This window comes from Triturus cristatus, chromosome 5_1 (assembly GCF_964204655.1).
Source record: "Triturus cristatus chromosome 5_1, aTriCri1.1, whole genome shotgun sequence".
NCBI classification, from domain to species: Eukaryota; Metazoa; Chordata; class Amphibia; order Caudata; family Salamandridae; genus Triturus; species Triturus cristatus.
This window is the reverse complement of record NC_140587.1, coordinates 714,193,205-714,214,230: the sequence shown is the minus strand read 5'-3', so window position 1 is coordinate 714,214,230 and position 21,026 is coordinate 714,193,205. Positions and strand designations below refer to the sequence as shown.

At 41.3% G+C, this 21,026-nt stretch overlaps 1 protein-coding gene across 4 annotated transcripts in view; it reads right to left on the bottom strand.

The window, feature by feature from the left end:
* Positions 1-21,026, bottom strand: part of LOC146831401 (opsin-5-like) — a 1,129,512-nt gene that overhangs the window by 18,541 nt on the left and 1,089,945 nt on the right. The window contains exon 7 of one of the 4 annotated variants that reach the window (XM_085605704.1): positions 11,062-11,161. The exons of the other annotated variants lie outside the window; for them this stretch is intronic. Coding sequence (XP_085461830.1) covers positions 11,132-11,161 — 30 coding nt within the window. The 3' untranslated portion in view covers positions 11,062-11,131. Of the gene's footprint in view, positions 1-11,061; positions 11,162-21,026 lie in introns of those variants that run through there. 4 annotated transcript variants of the gene reach the window in all.

The following is a 21,026-nucleotide window of genomic DNA, read 5'->3' as shown; positions in this document are numbered from 1 at the left end:
AGGGAATGTTCTCTGGGGCAATGGTCAAATCCGGTTCCGACTCCCCCCTTTCAGGTTTTTGTCTTGTTCTGGCGTCCTCAGTATCCGACTCAGAACTGGTTTCTGACTCTTCAAAATATTCTCCTTCCTTGTTATCCACTGGATTTGGAATTCTCAATGTGTGACTAGCATGAATCCAGTTCTTTATCCCAGCACACTTCACAGCTGTTGTTGTAGTCAAAATCACTTGTCGTGGTTTTCCCCAACGTGGGACCAGACAGTTCCTTCTTCTGTGTACTTTAATTCTCACCCAGTCTGATCCAACCTGATGAAACACAGAATGCACGGCGTCAGCCAGCCCCTTACAGTAATCCAACACCAAGTCATCAGTTATAGGCAACAGCTTGTTGACTGGTATGAAAACATGGCGCATTGCTCTTCCCATGACAATTTCATGTGGACTCAGACCTGTGTTCCTATCTGGAATAGATCTAAAAGTCATGAGTACTAGAGGCAAGACATCAGGCATCTCAAACCTGTGGCTAAACACATTTTTCCCAATTGGTTTTTAATGGTGCCATTTACTTGTTCCACCACACCAGAAGCCTCTGGGCGATAGGCACAATGTAGTTTCTGTTGTACATTCAATGCCTCACAAATCAACTTCATGATCTCATTATGGAAATGCTTTCCTCTATCTGACTCAATTGTGACTGGGAATCCGAATCTGGGGATGAACTCCCTCAATAGTAATTTAGCTACTGTGATTCCATCACTTCTTCTTATGGGATATGCTTCTACCCATCTAAAGAACAAGCAGACCATTACTAGAACATACCTCAACCTGTTACAGGGAGGCATTTCAATGAAATCAATCTGCATTCTGGTGAAAAGCCCTCCTTCTCGACCTATCATTCGTAGACTTACCACTGTTTTCCTTCCACGATTGAACTGCTGACATATAAGGCATCTTTGACAAAGGCTCTCAGCTACAAGTCTGAGTTTTGCATTGTACCATGTTTGCTTAAATGACCTAACCATTGCGTCTCTCCCTATGTGTGCTTGTCCATGATACACCCGTGCCATGGCAGACACCATGCTATCAGGCATGACTGGTCTTCCATCCCGATAGACCCACACATGATCTGTTTCTCTTGGTGCACATCTTGCTTTTACCCATTGTCTCATTTCCTCATCTCCTGCTTCTTCCTGCAATTGCCTCACGTCTTCCCATGTACTCACAATGTTAGTAAACAATAGGGGATAAGAATTAATTTCCCTTTCTGTCACCCTGTTGACTGAATTCTGATTTCGAGCCCAATATTGAGCCATATCGTTGGTGTACTTGTTCCCTACTGCGATGTAATCTCCCGTTTGCGTGTGAGCAGCACACTTTACGACAGCCAATTGTTTAGGCAGCTGTATCGCTTCAAGCAATTTCCCAACCACTTCAGCATTCTTTATAGGAGTTCCACTTGAAGTCAAAAATCCTCTCTGCAGCCAAATCTGACCAAAATCATGCACAACACCGAAGCCATACTGACTATTGGTTATCACAGTTACTCTCACATTCTTTCCCAACTTGCATGCTCTAGTTAAGGCTACAAGTTCAGCTACCTGGGCTGATTTTACTCCCTTCAGGTAAGATGCTTCCATTACCGCTGCAACTGTGCATACTGCATATGCTGCACTTAGAATTCCTTTGTCTGTTCTCAAGCATGACCCATCCACAAACATCACAAAGTCACTCTCTGACAAAGGTACATCTTTTATATCAGGACGTGGTTTGGTACAAAAATCGAGTACATCCAAACAATCATGATCCACTTCGTCCCTGACTTCTACATTCTCAGCATCAGGCAGTAATGTTGAAGAATTCACATTCAGGCATCTCGCAAGGCTCACATTTGTTGCACCTAATATGACCTTCTCATATTTAGTCAGCCGACTATGTGTCATGAACTGAGTGCGGCTCCTTGTTAAAAGGATTGCCACATCATGAGGTACAAACACTCGCACAGGATATCCCATCACAATTCCTTCACTCTGTTCCAGACTCTTACAAGTAGCAGCTACTGCTTTCAAACAACCTGGCAACGCTACAGCTACAGGGTCTAGCATAGCTGAAAAATATGCAATTGGTCTTCTCAATTTTCCATGTTTCTGTATCAATACAGAAAGTGCACATCCATTTTTCTCACTGCAATACAATTGAAATTCTTTGTCATAATCAGGCATTCCTAATGCTGGCGCTTCACACAAACTGTCTCTCAATTATTTAAAGGCTGTCAACTCTTCTCTATTTAAGTCAATGGGATCTTTTACATCACTTCTCATCAGGCATACCAAAGGTTTTGCAATCAGGGAAAAGTTACTTATCCATTGACGACAATATCCAACCATTCCAAGAAACATTCTCACCTCTCTTTGCGTCATTGGGGATCTCATTCCTTTTATTATCCTGATTCTGTCTGTGGTTATCTTCCTCAGTCCTTTTTCAATTTTGTGGCCTAAATATTGTACTTCCTTCTGGAAAAATTACAATTTCGATGGGGATACTTTAAGTCCTCCATCTGCCAAGTGATTTAGCAATGCTATGGTGTCCATTACAAAAGCTTCTCGAGTCTTTGACGCCACAAGTAGGTCGTCAATATACTGCACTAGTACTGAATTCTCAGGCATTTCTAGGTCTTCTAAGGACTTTTTCAATATCTGATTAAATATCGAGGGGCTTTCTGTATACCCCTGTGGGATTCGGCACCATGCCAAAATACGTTCGCCGAAACGGAAAGCAAAAATTTGCTGACTGTCATGATGCAATGGGATGGAAACTAAAGCATGACACAGATCAATCACTGTATACCATTCTGCATCATGTGGAATCTGATACACAATCACAGATGGAATTTGTACAATAGGACAACATGACACAACGATTTGGTTTATCTTTTTCAAATCTTGTACTATTATGAATTCTCCATTAGACTTTTTCAGTCCCATAATTGGTGAATTACATGGACTACTCATTATTTCTCTCAAAATACCCAGGTAACCATTTTCTCGAATATGGGAGTATCTCCTTCAATTATCTCAGGTGTCAATTTATATTGAGGAACATTTGGGTAGCTTATTCCTTCCTTCACTGTTATTTTTACGGGATCCACATTTTTCATTAATCCTACATCTTCTCCTGTGAAATCCCAGACCTCTGCTTTTACTGTCTTTTTCAGTTCTTTTGGTAGTTCTTCAGGGTTGAATACAGCAAATGCTTCAGTAATCTCAGATTCCATATTAGCCATAGTCATTTTATACAGTACGTCTTCATCAGGGGTCTCAAATGCTATACCATCAGGGGTACAAAATATAGTGCAATTCATCTTGCACAGTAAGTCTGTTCCTAACAAATTTACAGGACTTGAATCGCACACAACAAAGCGGTGCATTTCAGAAAATGTCCCTATATTGACTTTTACTGGTTCTGTGAGATACGTTTTAATTTGTCTGTTGGATACTCCAACCACTTGGATTGTTACGTCCGAGAGAGGAAGGTTCTGAACATCAGCTGACCTAACAGTTGATCGAGTAGCAGCAGTATCTACTAGGAAAGTAATATTTTCATCATTTACTTTTCTGTCCACAAAAGGGCCTGTCTGGTCTACTTCTAGAGTTGCGCCAAGTACGCACTCTTCTTCCTCCCCTCGGCACCGTCAATAATTTTCTTGTGACTCACTCTCATCGCGTTGTAGCCAATACTGCGAAACAGCGCTGGCGCGTGGCAGCTTAGTTACCTGTTCTTCATTGTAGAATCCTGTCTCATTACTGTATTTCAGTGAATTTACGCTCTGTGGAAAAGGCGGTTTTGGTGCCTGATTCTGTTGGGAAACAACCTGCTGCTGTCGCTGCGGTTGACAACTCACCTCTTTCTGCACCTGCGGATTCAATGATGCATTATCACTGTTTGTATTCGGAGGAATTTTACACTCGGATTTCCAGTGCCCTATTCTTCCACAATTATGACATGGCCATTTCTTTTTGGCTTCTTCTATATTGAATTGTCCCTTTCCTTTTCCAGCATTAAATTTAGGTTTTGGTCCTGCACTATTTGCTTGTTCAATCAGCTGAGCTTCCTGTCTTTCTGCCACTTTCACCTGTGCCCACATGGCCTTCTATTTTAATTTTCACTGCTTGGCTTCAATTTCATCACTAAAATATTTTGCATGTCTTAGTACTTCATCTATTTTCTTATTTTGCCAATCCACTGTATGCTGTTTAATCATTTCACTAATTTCTGGGCGTAGGCCATATACGAATCTATATACAAAATGACTTAAATCCTTTTCGCTTAAATTTTCGTCGCCACTAAACTACTTAAAGGCAAGGATCAACCTTTCATAGTAGGCATAGTTTCTTGAGTTTCCTGATGAGTTCGGTCAATTTTTACCCAATCAGTTTCTTTGGGAGGTACTTTGTTTTTCAGGAAAGTAATTACTTGTTCATATTTTTTCATTACCTCTGGATCAGGGGCACCTGTCTTTGGATCTCTAGGGTATTCTTGTGTAGGCCAAATAATCATGATTTTACACTCTGTCCATAAATCTGCTGGTACTATTATGTCAAATAGACTATTTAGATCAATCCACAAAACTTTCGATAATTTTACAAACCTATCCACTTGTCTATACCACTCGACTGGCTTTTCACTTAGTCGAGGGAAATCATTGATAGATGACAAAATATCTTGCCTAGTCCAAGGGACATGTACATATCCTCCTCCTGGAATTTATCTCATAGGACATTCTGTCACTACTCTTTCCTTTTCTCTTACGGGGAAAGCTGCAAATGTTTTATCTGAGGCATCATCTCGTTTTCTAAACCACCTACTTTTCCATTTATCCACATCTCCCCATTTTCTCAACAAAATAATTACGTCTTTAATCTGAGTTATTCTTCCTGTGATGTTCAGATTTTCAATATGTTTTTCAGAAAAATCTACTCTGTAGGGTTTTTGTAAAGCTTTAACTTTTTCAATGTTTATACCCATTTCGTTTGCCACTTCTCCTAATCTTTCATGTAGATTCTTTGCTCTCCAAGTTATGCTTTTGCATAGAAATAATAATTCCTCATCCTGATAGGTTTTTAGCTTTTCTGTGGGGATAGTCCCTACTATTAATTCTTCCAAAACCATCCTTAGCTTGGCCACGTCTATAGATTGGGATTCTCTGTCTTTTCTCTGTAAACTCCTCAACCATTCACTTAATTCTTCTGAAGTTGGTCCTACTGGTTTTTCCTCATTACCTCAGTCTGAGTCTCTTGGTGTTTCTGATACAGATTCTGTAGTCATTATCAGTCTTTCCACTTAACTTGGATCTACTGTCAAATTTTTAGGCGTACTTTGTTCTGATGTACTTACTGTTTGTCTCCATGGATTCTTGTCTGAAATTTTCCTTAGCCTCTCAATCTGTTTATTACTGTTATAAGGGACCATCAGACAATGTTCATTATATTTTTGTTTCTCAAAAATAGGCATTACTGGACCTATAGTTACTGGAACAGTCACAGCTTCTACATTTTTAGTCAATTCCCTAATCTTTTTGGTTAACTCTAAAGTGGTTTTTGCTAATTCTGCCGAATTTTCATTACTCATTTTACCATCCTGTTTTCTCTCTATCTCTCTGAAAGAATTATTTCTCCCTATCTCTTGTGGTACTGATTCCATTTTTATGTTTCGCAAAGTCTCTCTCATTGGGGCATTTGATGTCAGCATGTCAGAATCTGGTTGATACGGGGGTGGATTTTTATAAAACATGTCATCAAAAACATCATCCTCCGATTCATGCACTCCATACCCTCCTGATTCTATATTATTTCTCTTTTCTGTGCATTTTCTTCCACTAACTTCTTCAGCATGTCTCACAGGAAACAAACCATCAGCCATATTTGCACTTCGCCATCTCCTCATTCTATCACCATGATTCTCCTGTGCATATGATCTACCAAACATGTGCCTATTTCTTACGCCACTCCTCTGCCTTTTCTCTCTCATGCATCTCATCTTCCCATTCTGTCAATGCTTCAAACTGTGTTGGTCTAGGTCTCGCTTCTAGATTCATCATTTTCTCTCTCAAATTCCTTAAAACCGCAAAATTATATGAACCATGTTCTGGAAATGCTAAAACCACATCATCTTTTGTATACTTTGCCCAATTGTCTAACCAAATACAAGTATGATATCCGTATTTCGCGACCATAAAGGATGCGGGCGATTTTGGTGGAGGAAGCAACTCTCCCTCTCTAGTCACAATCGGTTTGTCCTTTTCAAATAAACTCTTAATTTTTCCAAACCAGGATGTTTTCTCTTTTTCTGGTGGATCGTAATACATCATTTTGTCTTCCGTGTATCGCTAGTTTTTCCCTACAACTATTCTGTTGTTTTTACCAATCGTAGCGCGACTCACACTAACGCACCAATCAGGAGCGTCTACGTCACCCTGTAATTCTCCACCCTTAGCCCGGCTTACACTAACGCATCAATGAGGAGCGTCAACGTTTCTTATTGACTGTCCAATCCCAGCGCGGTCTTTCTGACGTCAGCTTTTCGCACTATTCCTGCTTCTGCTGACCCCTCCTTTACAAAATGTTCTCGGTAAGCTCTCCTTTGTTCTTTCTGACATACAAATCTGTTAATAACGACATAAAAACACCACCATTATCTGTTTCGCTAACAAAAGAATAGTTAATGACCTTTCTTACAAGAATTCTGTCTTTCCCGAGAGCAGCGCTTATCTTCTACCCTACTACGGAATTGTTAATTCCGTTGATAAAGTAGCACATCCCTCTACCTTACCCTTCTAACAAACATCATCTAACTGTTTCTCCAGAATTAAGACACCTAGGTGCCGATTCCGATCCTGGAAAAACCGGGTACGAATCGTCAGACGGAGCGTTTTCTCCGTCCGACTCGTACCCGGGAAAAATACCTTACAAACATGCAAGTACGATTCGTATGGAAACCCCATTTCCGTACGAATCGTAAAAAACACTGACCGGCTAAAATATACCCACAATTCCGATCAGGGACACCGCGTACGCGACATTCACACGGAGTCAGACAGCGTTTTACGGACCAGCAAGTACGATTCGTACCCACAGCACTTCGCATGGCAATATTTTTACGGGACCCAAAAAGTGCCGGAAAAGCTAAGTACGTCACGATGCACAGCGAAAAGGGGGCCCGGTCTGCACTGTACCCCCAGCCCCCCCCATGTCCACGCCGTACCCCAGCCCCCCCATGTCCGCGCCGTACCCCAGCCCCCCCCATGTCCGCGCCGAACCCCACCCCCGTATGTACGGTGCGTACCCCCACCCCACCCCGTATGTACGGTACGTACCCCCACCCCACCCCGTAGGTATGGTGCGTACCTTCACCCCACCCCGTAGGTATGGTGCGTACCTTCACCCCACCCCGTAGGTATGGTGCGTACCCCAACCCACCCCGTAGGTACGGAGCGTACCCCCACCCCACCCCACCCCGTAGGTACGGTGCATACCCCCACCCCAACCCGTATGTACGGAGCATACCCCCACCCCACCCCGTAGGTACGGTGCGTACCCCCACCCCAGTATGTACGGTGCATACCCCCAACAATCCCATCTTTCCAGAGAGCAGCGCTTACCTCTGCTCTACTACGGAACCGTTACAAACGTTTGACTTCCTACATCCCAGAAGCCGTCAAACAACATAGAACTCGACGCGACTCAACATAGATTGTTAATACATAAACCAATACTTATCCACAATCAATAATCAATAAGCAATTTTACAGGCAATAATCACCAAACTAAAAAAAATAAAAACCATAACTCTGCTACTAGAAAAACTGATCCAGCGCGAGACCGGGTAAAGGGGAACAACCTGTACCAATACCCTCCCTACATCGCAGACCCTACGTCACACTGACTCATTCACACATGCAGTCATTGGTGGGGCCCATAACAGCAGCACTCACGCTCTACTTCCACACTGGTCTGCACACACAGGAGGGATGAGTGATCCAAACGCTGGACATGTGAGGGGAACACCTTATAACCTACAGGGAAGGAAAAGTTATTTACAAAATAAACATTAACGCCCTTCTCCTACAGATCCTAAATCATAAAAACATCAAGGTACTCCTCCCACTTGGTCGAACGGACCAATTTAGTTGGATTGGTTGATGGTGATTTAGAACCAGCTAAAACACATTTTCAGACTTCAGAATCTATCTCTTAAATGAAAAACTCACAACTCATGATTTCTTGTTAATCAATAATTGTTTATCTAAAATTTTATAATGTTTTATATTTGCATTTGTCTCGTTAAAGTTTAGTAAATTTATATCAAAATTTGAGTGAATCGCGGAACATCATATTTACCTAATCTGGCTATTTGGAGTCCTCTAATTCATTGGCTCTGCATAATTTTGTCGTAAATTGTCCGAAAAACAGGCCAAAGCTCGAAAGTTCTGTGCTCAGCACGTTTCAGTCCCAAAGATCGGCAAAGGACCAGAGACGTGCAAGCATCTATCATTGCCCGTAGATTTAGGAAAAGTTCACAGTCATCAGTTGATCGGGCAGCATCCAGACCCTCAAAGACTCAGGAAACGCCTTTCAACGCAAAACGACATGACGCAACAAGCAAAGCTAAGAGTCCGACTCTTCCTCTCTATTCTACTACCCTTTTGTATTACAATGAAGTAAAGAAGATACAATTTAAAGTTTTTAGAACAGTCGTGATTGGCTGGTTGAGATCGTCCGATGCAAGTTTAAGGTTCTCAGTACAGTTCGAGGGGTGAGGTCATTGGTTAGTCCAATAGTCGGCTTGTTCCGGTTTTATTGTAAGGTTGATTGTTCTCCTATCTTGGCAGACCTCCCGTTTTCTGGCCTTGTCCGGGTACATGGTGAACAAAGGTCGTGACGAGGTTTAGGAGATTACTCGCGCATGCGTAGCGCACTCCGCGCCTCATGGAGCAGTGGCCACTTCGTCGTGTAGTGCCAGCAGCCATCTTTGATTTAGGCCCAAATGCCAACTTAAGCGAAACAAACACAATTAATTAATACATGGAAATGGTGATCCTAATGTTAACCCCTTGCTAATCCCTCTATGTGCTTGTATTTATCTAGCATATAGCGACATTTAAAGCAATTATATTCTCCCTTTCGGTCCTCCTCGTCGGCAACATCACAAAAGCAACATATATCATGCAGTATTCTATTACCACATATACTATTGTTAATATGCGTACAGATTTTAGTTATAAAGGTTACTTAGCAATGCAAAATGCAAATCCCACGTGTAAAACAAATATTAATAATGTTGATTAATATACATGCAAACTCGTTTAATAATATTATAGTTAGTAGATTATATAATTAGTATTTTTCATGCAGAATAGAGAAGGTATACAAAATGTTGCACTACCTGCTCCATCAGTTGTAATGGTCCAGTCCTCTCTCTTCAAATAAAACTTCCCAGATTTACTCCACTATAATTAAAATCATTTGCATGCTTTCCACAATATAACCAATGAATACATCGAATGATTATTAAAACTCTCACCTCATTCCTACTGTGGCTGGAGTTGTTCACGTCTGTGCTAATATATAGCAACTGTTAGGTAGACTACATGCAATTATATACAGTGGGTAAGGTTTTCAGTTTCTGTACTATATCCAAGCATCCGGATAAATATCCTTCTATGATGCACACTGGTGCCATACTTTACTTATAGCTCTCATCCTAGAAGTAATTCAAGGTCTGCATAGTGAAAATTGGGCACAAGTTATTAAAGATACAGCAGGAGGTTTAACCCAAGAGATAAAAATCAATAATGGTCTAAGGGGAGTGTTTTGGCCCCTCTTTTATTTTCCATTTTTCTTGCTGACTTACCGAAACTATTAATAACTGAAAGAGGAGCAAGTCCAAAGGTAAATGGAAAGCATCTGTCTTGCCTACTATATGTAGACGACCTAGTTATCTTAGACCAAACGGAATTAGGGTTGCAAAGAAAGCTAAATGTTTTTGAGACATATTGTTTATCCAAACACTTAATAGTAAACATGGAAAAAACAAAAATATTGTGTTTTGGAAAGAAAAAACATGAATGTAGCTGGTTCCTGGGCACACACAATTGGAAGTTGTCAATGAATATAAATATTTGGGTGTATGGTTTGATACAGCTTTAAACTGGAATATGCACCTACAGGCCCAAAAAACAAAAGGTCTAGCAGGAATCTGTGGGTTGAAAAAATTCAATAGCATCTACGGAGACCTGTCACATAGACCAGTGTTGAAAGCATGTAAGGCTATGATTCCCCCTCAGATGCAGTATGGGGCAGAAATCTTATGTTTGGGGGTAAATGTTCATGGGAGAAGGAGGAAGAGAAATGTTTAAAAACTCTTCTCTCCTTGCCTAGCTCCTCAATGGCCAGGCCATCAGGCTAGAACTAGACTGGCCAGCATGGAACATACAAGTTCAGGTAAATCTGTGTAGATTTTGGAAAAGGTTGGGATCAGGAGAAGAGGAGAAAGTGTCATGTTGGTGTAGGAGGGAGATCCAACAGAGTGAATAGAAGTGGGCAATAGCTACCAGAAATAAACTGCACTCCATTTGTGAAACCCTAAAAGCAAAAATTGACCCAGAATCATTGTGTATTGAAGTACGGAAGAGTGCTCTAAAAATCTTGGGAAATGTAAAATCTAGACAGATCAACATGGATTACTTGAATCAAAAAAGGTCAGTGCATTTTATGTTAAATACCTGGAGTAACGATAATTTGTATCCATATTTAGATACTGTACCAAATCATGGGATGAGATTGGAATTATTAAAAGTGAGAATAGGTATCAATCCCGCCCGTGAAAATGAGAAAATAAAAAACATATTAATAGATAACTATGGTAAATGTACATGCGGGCTAGATTTAAAATGTACTAGCGTTCATTTTGCAATGGATTGCCCAAAATTGATATCAGTACGGCGGATGATCTTAAGGCCACTCTTTTTAAAATATGGAATAAGCACAAGGACGCAAGCAATTGAGCTACTTACGGACATGCAGTTCTTAGACAGTGCAATTGCCTTGGCGAAGTTAGTACAAGTAGCCAAAAGATTTCTCATGGAATAAGGAAATGGAACAGGGTGGTCTAAGGAGGGATAAACGGATGGAAATAGAATGTCTGTAATTATTTTATGCATTGACATTTTTAGGTATTATGCTTTGACTTATAGTATGACAGTACAAAAACAAGTTTTTATGAGAACATAATGAAATTGGGTTTTAGGCTCTTTTATAAATTTTAACAATTGTATTTTTAATCTGAGTCATGATAGTATATGTAGTTTAAAGACCAATTGGTCACAATAAACTTACTTTTTGATTGATTGATTGATTGATACTTATAGCTCCAACAAGGTCGACATACTGTATATATCTCAGTCAGATCTACTTCTTTCTGCTTTCACTTGCTTAACACAATGGTGGCAAATATACTTGCATCTTTGCTTTTACCTTAGGAAAGCCACTCGTCTCATAGATAAGCATAATGAAAAAAACACATTTGTCAGTTAATTTGTCCTTGGGAATCCCTCTCTACTGACGAATGTTTTCCACAATCTTATGATTCCTCCTGAACTTATCTCACAAGACACTTAAGGAAATCTTGAAATCAAATCTGCTAAAACAAGCACAGTATGGCCCATTCCTCTCACCAGGGTCCTACAAAGTACATAGACACATCCTACCACAGCTCAGGACATTGCCTGACACGAATAGGTGTCCTCAACACCTTATCGCTCTTAACACACTCACAGCAATCCTTCATGATCCTCTGTACCAGGGCCAAACTGGGCCACCATAAATCCTGCCTAACGCTTGCTTTAGTTTTCATCATGCCCGTATGTCATGACCTAGGTCAACAACTCGTTTTCTCTGGATGCTAGGTAGGACAAATTTGGTGCTTCCAAACAACAAGCCCTCTTTTGGTTCTATAAAGGCTGCAGACAGGCTAAAACACTTCTGCTGTCCGCTATTAGTTCCCTTACCTCCCAGCAGACTTACGAGGCAAGGAATTCATATAAAAAGTTGTCAGAGGCTAGCAAAAACAGTTGGGATGAGCAAATTTGGCAGAACTTGTTGGAAGCCTCCTAAAGGAAGGATGCTTCTTCCTTTTGGCATATAATTGCCCATGTCAGCTTGGAAGTTCAAACTCCAACTGCCCACCATGTCCAACTGCAGATCTGAGGCAAATACTTTAGCAATCTTTGCTCTACATCCACCATAGCCCAGTTGCCTTTTAGCATTGTTTTGTACCCACAGGCTAATGCATATTCTGTGATGCTTGATCCCACTCGTTTTTCACTGGAGGATACTAAGGAAGTGATCTTGTCTCTGAAACCAGGAAAAGCACGTGGATTCGATCTTATTCCTGGCAACTTGTACTTTCTAAGATCAAGATCTGGGTCCTGTATATTAATTTCTTGTCCAGTTCTATAATTTCAGGTGCTCCTCTCCCCGATTATCGGAGAGGAGTGGTGATTATTCCAATCTTTTATTAGCCTTATTGACATCTTACAGTAGGTGTTTTGTCGCCTGGTGCAGGCCGAATTCCAAGTGTCGGCCACTAAATTTGATGTCTTCTCACCGTTCCAGGCCGGGTTTAGATCTAAGGTGGGAACTGTGGACAAAATATTCAGATTTTTGTTGATATTTTTAATTATATCAACATTCTAAAGGACCATCTTGATGTCGCCTTCATCGAGTTGAGGGCCGCATTTGATCTGGTTCCCAGAGTGAGCCTCAGGAACACCCTCAGGTCAATGCGGGCACCACCAACCCTGGTAGGGATCTTAGAGAGGCTGCACAAGAACAACTTTGCCCAAGTGAGCCGTGGTAATGACGGGGCCCTAACAGAGAGGGCTAGCGTTACACAGGGGGGTGCAACGGGGCTGTGTACTTGCTCCAACGCTGTTTTCCCTGTATATTAATGATGCATTTATTTGCCTCTACGACTGTATCAAAAACATTCCTAAGTTGGGTGGTGTCTTTATCCCCAGCTTGTTGTTCACCGACAACATGCTCTTTATCTCTAGAACACCTGTTGAGATCCAGGAATTGTTAAACAAATTCCATGATTTTTGTAGTCACAGGGGGCTGGAGATCAATGTAAAGAAAACTAAATTTATGACCCTAAGGCTCAATAGATCCTTCCGTAGAAACCTAACATTGGGGACTGAGGTACCTGAGGAAGTCAAAAACTTCAATTCCCTTGGTATAAGGTCCAGCAGCTCCTTGTCATGGTCATCTCACATTGAATAGTCTTGTGCTATTTTACTATACAAATCTGCGCCATTGGAAGGATGCAAAGGGATTCCACTCAGAGAGCAGTTTTTCCAGTAGTGGAGGTTTAAAAGGTTGCGGTCCAGTTGTCTGCACTCTTTGGGGTTGAAGTTTGGGGTACAGGTCCTTTGGATACCCTCACAGCTAGAGAAAATCATTTTATAAATTCCTTACTATCCTTCCCCTAATCAACGCCTCTCATACCTCTGTATTTTGACCTAACTCTAAAGTGATTGGCGGCCTAGCTGCTCCGAGACCCCTGGTATTGTGGGTTAAGTTATGGTCACACTTGAGCTTGAATTGTATAAGCAAGACCTTTTCAAACTTATTCTTTTGGACAGGAACACAACTTTTCCTTTGCTAGCTCATGTTAAAAAATGTCTCTTTAGCCTGGGTCTGAAAGCCCTGTGGACCAATCCCTCTGCCATTAATTCCTCAAAAAAGGCTCTTGTGCAGAAATTGTTTTGGGGGGCACATTAAAAGTGAATCCATACGGAAAGCTGAGAGTGATAGCCTTATTGGAAGGTTCCTGTCTATAAATCCCTTCCCCCAGTCCGAACCCTATCTTGGTGGTTACTCCGTGGTGGGCCAAAACACTTTTTATCAAATTCAGGAATGGTACTTTAGCAGTGGACAGTTACACACACAGATGGAACAAGACAAGCCCGGGGTGAGTGACAATTGATCATGTTCCATATGTCTGGATAGGGTGGAAACCATAGAGCATATCTTGTTTTGTTGTACAATCTCTTCTTCTGTGTGGGCTAAATAGCCGAAATCCTACTGTCAGAGTCTGAGGCTCCAGCATTTTTTACTTGCCTTTTGAATCTTGAACTTTGACACAAGCAAACATAGGGGCAGATTTTCAAAACTTTTGTGCTGTTTTTTTTTGTTGCTATTTTCTTTCCAGCGCCAAACTTGCGCTGTAAAGCACTCTTTAAGTAGCGCAAAGCGTGCTCCAATGCAAGGGAAAGGGAAGGAGAGAGCCATATCTCTGAAGATATGGTGCTCTCTTGCTCCCTCCCTGTCACGCAATGCGGCGCAGCCTCGCGGGGGCTGTGCTGCATTGCGTAACCTTTGATAAAATCTCTCCCTAACTGTTTTCGGCGTAAGCAGAATCCTACTGGCAGTGGGAGTGATTAGAAAGCGGCTTGGCCTACCACTATAACATTAGAGCTCTGTAAATTAGCTAATCTAGCGGGATTTATCAGGATACAGTTTGGCGTTCCGCCTTTCTAACAGAGCACTTGCACTTTAACCCCTTTGCTCCATGGGATTATGCAGGGCATACATGAGTATCTGTGTTGTGATATGAGAGCCACTGTCACTATCTGCTAGCTTAAGTTATGCTTATGCTGTTACATATTAGAAAAATACTATAGGAGTTTTATCATGTATGCTAATGAGTCCTTTAACAAATTTTACTGGTGTACTCCCTTACTGTCAATCGTTTATCTGGTCTGTGATTGCACTTATACTTATATTACGATATGCATGAACCACACCTTTAGACATGGCAGACCGTTAAAGGTTTTTGTCTATGGTTTGCGCTTGTGAATCATCTTTTGTGTCATCAGAGTGGAGTACTTTTATGCAATACTTTAATAAAAGTTTGCAGTGTGTTTTAATAAAATGAATGTATCGTGTTTTATTTTGTTTATTGTGCTACTTTATTGTCCTTCAGCCAAAATAAAGTATTTTACCTACTACACATACTTTTTCAAATGTCCACTCATCCTCGACATCACTGGTCTCATGTCTTTCTTCTGGAACTAATCTAGATAAACAATCAGTCACATTGTTCTACAAGTTCAGAATGTATTCCACCATAAAAGTGTATTCCTACAGACAAACCACCCATTTGCAAGTTCTAGAGAAAACCATATCTAACCCCATTTTTATTAAAGATTCCTCTCACTGGTTTGTAATCAAACCTTAAAGTGAATAGGTCACCCCACAGAGCCTTTAGATCATGAAAGACACTGCCAAAGACTGCCTCTTAGTCACAGGGTATTTTAGCTCTCAAAAGCTATAGTTTATTGTTTTGCATGTACAATCACCGACCCAAGCATTTTGAACTTGAGTTAATTATCATATCACAATGATGTCTATGTCTGGCATAAACCATTGCAGGTTGGCAGATTTACTAAAAGTTGCCCTACCTATTTTTAAAATTCTTTACTTCTAATAGAAACTTATGAAAATATTTTCGACAAACCTGCCATAGGATTCCATCATTGCCAAATAGGAACTCATCTCTTCCTTGTACCTGAGCTCCTCCAAATTTCAATCACTAAACCGAAGCATAATGCTCACTCTCCAGTTCAGTGCCCTTCGAAGGTGGAGGGTTTAATTGGTGAAGCTGCTGATCACATATCAAAACTCCTCTCATCCACTTGATGAGAAAATGCACACTCAGGTGTGCTGTGAAAGATGTTTATTTGCCTCTAACTTGATGCGTTTTGACCACACAGAGTTTTGTTCAAATATGACCCACTGGTTAGTTATAGTTAGATCAGCTGTTCCATAGGAAAAGCGTTTTTTGTGCTGCTAATAACTTTGGCACCGTTTGACAAATCTCCATGAAACTTTCCAAAAAGATGCTACTTTTTGACAAGATTGTGAATGGAAAGCTTAGGGTTGATCCTTCAAGTAAGGGCCGAGAAAAAACGGGGGGTCACAAAACACAAAATCCTATACATTTTCCAAAGACTTCTTTAGACAGGGCTACAGCAAAATCTGCAGAACGGAATCACACCAAATTTCACAGGAAGCTAGATCTTGGAAAGTAGACTGTTCTTTTGGTGATTTTGTGTAAATTCTTTCAGTAGTTTTGGACATTTTAAACTTAAAATTAAAGTTAAAATAAATATAGATATCTTAATGGCTGGGAGAGTTAGAGGTTCAAGAAACTCTTCCAGGAGCGCCATTTTAAAAATGGAGCGTTCTGCTGTGCCCAGGAAGCTTTTTTTCCCTTGGGTCAATTTGTTCCCAAATGAGTCAGACTCCTGTGGGAGTGAGATATTTGATTGGCTGCCGGAAACATCAGAAAATGTTGCTGGCAGCCACTACAGGACTCAGGGACTTTGCCCCCTGTCCTGATGTGTTAAACAAACAAAAAATATAAGGTGGCAGGGTAAGGATACACTCCTCCACTAGGCTCCATGTGGGGACACAGAGGGACCCTCCGGGGCCAAAATACAAAATATTAACTAAGCAATTTTTGCCATGTTCATGTGGGATTCTCGGGGGTTGAGAAAAAAAAATGACAGTCGGGCCGCTTTCATTTATTAAGGTGAAGGGGCGTGTGCCAACCCTCAAGCTATTATAAGCCCTGGGGATCCAACCCCAGGCCACATTCAATAAGGGGAGTGGGGCCTCCTGGCCACCCTCCCTAAGCTATTATAGGCCCCGGAAAGCCCACCCTGGGGCCAAAATCATCAATGTAGTTTGAGATGTCATCAGTGATGTCATGAATTATGTGATAGAACATGTCATGAGGGATGTAATATGTGAGGTCATAAGAAGTGCATGGCAGCGGTCCAAGTTATAATCAGCTCAACTAACTACAACTGGGGTTGCTGTTTGTTCCGCGTTGGTGCTGCTGCTTTGGATCTTTGTGCTCTTGGACCTGTAAGCAAACGATACCTTCTTTAAAAGGAAACGCTACCTCTCACGGCCCCCGCTGCGCGGGAGCCGTTCGCCTGGTGAGGAGTGAGGGAGGACTTCAATCTGCTCCTGGTCACTGACTCCCTGAACTGCAGCGGGACTGCGAGGACCAGCAATCACAGCGGCGCTGACTCGCCGCAGCTGGTCCTCTTCCTGCCCCCGCCTCCTGCCTGGATACAGTGCAGCCTGAAACAACTCTGATCGATTGCTGTTTGTTCCGTGTTGGTGCTGCTGCTTTGGATCTTTGTGCTCTTGAATCTGTAAGCAAACGCTACCTTCTTTAAAAGGAAACGCTACCTCTCACGGCCCTCGCTGCGCGGGAGCCGTTCGCCTGGTGAGGAGTGAGGGAGGACTTCAATCTGCTCCTGGTCACTGACTCCCTGAACTGCAGCGGGACTGCGAGGACCAGCAAGCACAGTGGCGCTGACTCGCCGCAGCTGGTCCTCTTCCCGCCCCGCCTCCTGTTATTTAAACAACAATCTGAACGCGTACGCGGGACGCGCGTGGGTCGAAGCACGGATCGAAGTCCGGGCAAAGGGCGGGCCCTCTAAGGCCCTCATAGGCCGGAGTAGGCTGGGGCCTTCCCTTTTACATTTCAAGACTGTAATTCATCTTTTATCTACTGTCTTTCGTTCGTGTGGGTAAAATGTTGTTTTGTGTTTAGTTGTGTTTCATTGTGAGTAGTTTTCGCACAAGTTAGGGAAATTAATAGGAATAATAGCTGCTTTTATACTTCTTTGATAGTGGAAATGACCACCAAAAAATTAAGGTCTGGGAGGTTGTTGGTGGGCAGAACCTGCTCCAAGACTAAATCTAACCCCCTACGTAATAAGGATGCTCACGTTGCGCTGTTAAAAGGTAAATGCCAGTTATTTAGCTTATGGGAAAGGGGTAAGGAAAAAGTTCCTATAGTGGGGTTTAAGTCAGAAGATAATATTGAAAGAGGAGAAGATGAAGGCCAAATTTCTGTGAGGGGGTATAGCAATCTTGTTGTTTCAAGTGATCAGGCAAATAAGATAGGGGGTGTTTACCTTCCCACTGATGGGGTGGGCGGACCCTTAGCCCCTTTAAAAACACAGGTGCCTTCACCGCAAACACCCAGGGATAAAATTATAAATGGTTCTTTGCCCCTACAAAGCCCTCTGGATCCCACGCTTAAAACAGTGGAGGTTTTAGTGCATAGTCACTTACCTCCCCCCGATGAATTACTATCTAAAGAATCTCTCGCTCCGTCTCTGTCTGTGGAAGAGCAAAGTAATGATTTTACGCTCCCAGACCTAGATATGGAGCTTTGCAAGAGATATATTGTAGATGACTCTAGCAAGTCCATAGCTCCAACAAATATCCCAGCAGTAATAGCCCCTACAGGGCTTCAATTATACAGTAGTACCCCCTCTAATAAATCTCAATTCTTTATATCCCAGTCAAATATTTCTACGAGCCCTGAACTTGATATCACAGATATCCATCTCAATCAGTCTATTAGGTATGATAAACCCGTCTCTGACTCTTTGTCATCCTTAGAACATTTGCTTTCTTCTATTTTATTGTTACTTGAAAAATTTGTTGGTGGTTCCGATTGTGTGTTGGACACTGTAACTCAAATTCTGAAGGTACTACTAAATAATAAACAGGGGAAGGATTCTAGTTTTAAACACGAGTCTATTCAACCAGGGCTCAAAGGGATGAAAGATAAATTGGTAGAGAATGAGCCTGAGAACGCCCCTCAAGTTTCGGTTCGAATTGAACATGATGAGAATTACCAACCTACAGATAGAAAGAAAACAGTAGTAACGTTGAGGAACATCCTCGTAACTCCATTAAAAGTTCCTGTAACTAGCTGTGGTATTGAGCCTGATCAAGATTTGGAAATTATGATTGAAGTTGAAAAAAGGTCAGACAAGGAGTTATTCCCTATCTTTCAATCCCAAATAAATGATGGAAAAGAGGGTGTTCTGGATCAACCATATCAGGGGAAAAAGGAAAAAACAGGGAACCCTAAAAAGAATAAAGGAAAAAAGAGGAAAGCAACTCGAAGATTTGCAAAAAAAAAGGCAGAGAAAAATTAATTTTGAAGAACATTCAGATATTTCCATTAGAAAAGATCTCTTTCAAGGTTTCATGATTAATACCTCCCAAGATGGGATTCGGCAAGTTAAATCAGATCAAGAGATCCTGTATCCAGCCGATCAGGGTGTTGATTTGCAGGATCTACCATCGTCCCATAATGACCCATATCAGTTGCCTATAGTACTGTAACGGGGGGGCCTTCCAACTCTAATCCTTCTGTGGAGTTGACGAAGCCTACTAGTTTCATATTAGCAGCTCTTAATCCCCTAGATAAGTCATTCCCTGATATGATTGGAAGAGAAATGGTTCCTGAAAGGTTAAATGACGTCCCTGAAAGGGATAGTATAGATACTCTCCTTTTAGACTTTTTTCCTCTGTTTGATACGGATTGTATACTAAATAGATCTTCGCTCCTTAAATGTTTTTGGGAGATCGAACGCCTAAAACTTATACAAACTAACGATATAGATGTAGTAACGATCGTGAAAACAGAGGTTGGGATTTTAACGAGGGTAAGGTTTTATTCCAGACTTATTGTAAATCATATCCTTCAACGGTCAGAAGGCTTTCAAAGTAGAGGGATTGATGTTATGCCTTTCCTAGAGAAATCCCAACCGGGAAGATTTGTAAATAAGCTCCCGTTAAACCAGGCTATCTCTGATAGCATAGATCGCCCTGCTGAAATTGAAGACCTAAAAATCTGTATTTCTAAAAATGCACGTCATGTGACATATAAAAGTTCCCGTTCCTTCCCTACCCAAAGAAACGCTGCTGAAGAGAATCCTCAATGGTATTGGTTGCCCGGCGTTATGTCGAGCAAACCTAATAATAATCCTAAACCATATTCTCGTCTTTAGCAACGATTTGAAAATAATATCGTGGAATGTCGCTGGATTAAACAATAGCCCTGAAAAATTACAATTCCTACACACACTAGAGGCTAATGTGATTTGTCTCCAAGAGACTTGATGTGTAGAGAATTTATTCGTAGGAAAGGATTATTTTTCGTTGGAGGGTGGAGCAATCCCTCTAGGAGAGGACATGCAAGGGGCGGAGTGGCTTGTTTACTGTCTACCCAGATAAAATGGAATTTTTCCCACTATATAGATTCTAGTAAACTTTTCCAGGCAGTAACGTTGTTTAATTTCGCCAATACTGAAATCTGTAAACCAATCGTTTTGATAAACGCCTATATCCCCCCAGATGCTTGTTACAATGTAGTTTTAAAGAAGGTTTTCTCCTTTATAAAGAAATTATCTGATAAAAAACCTCTTCCCCATATAATTTTGCTAGGGGATTTTAATTGTAAAATCTCTAACTTCAGTCTAGAGCTATTTAGAAATAAGCACAAAGAGGAAGCCTTGCAGATTCCTCAAGCCCTTTTTCCAGGAAACATCAAAACAAACAAGAGAGGGAAATTGCTCCTTGAAGAACTGACAGTAGTTGATGGAATCATAGTAAATGGTAGGCTTCCTTCAGATACTCCGGCAAATTTCACCCACAAATCAAATCATAGTGAATCCATTTTAGATTACGTGATGGTGGAAAGCACATCTTTTTCCCTTCTGAAGGATCTTACGGCCTCCTATACATTATATAGTGATCATAAAGTAATAACTGTTACTATAAATTTAAATCCGCCCTTGACGGATCGTTGGTCTTTAAACAGCGAACTTGTCAGTTTTGGAGATAAATCAGGGAGATGCTATTGGAATATTAGGGCATTTAGGGGCTTGGAAAGCATTCTAGAGGTTGCAGTAAAAAACTTGGTGAACTGGAAAGGACTTGAAACAATATGTTTCGCTGATTTCATGAATGCGGTGATCTCCATTGCAAAAAAATCGAATCTAAAAGGAAAAACCAAAGTAGTCCCTAGTTCTGTTCGTTTACTTAAAACTGAAATAAACAAATTAGTAAGGGAACAGTATTTGAGT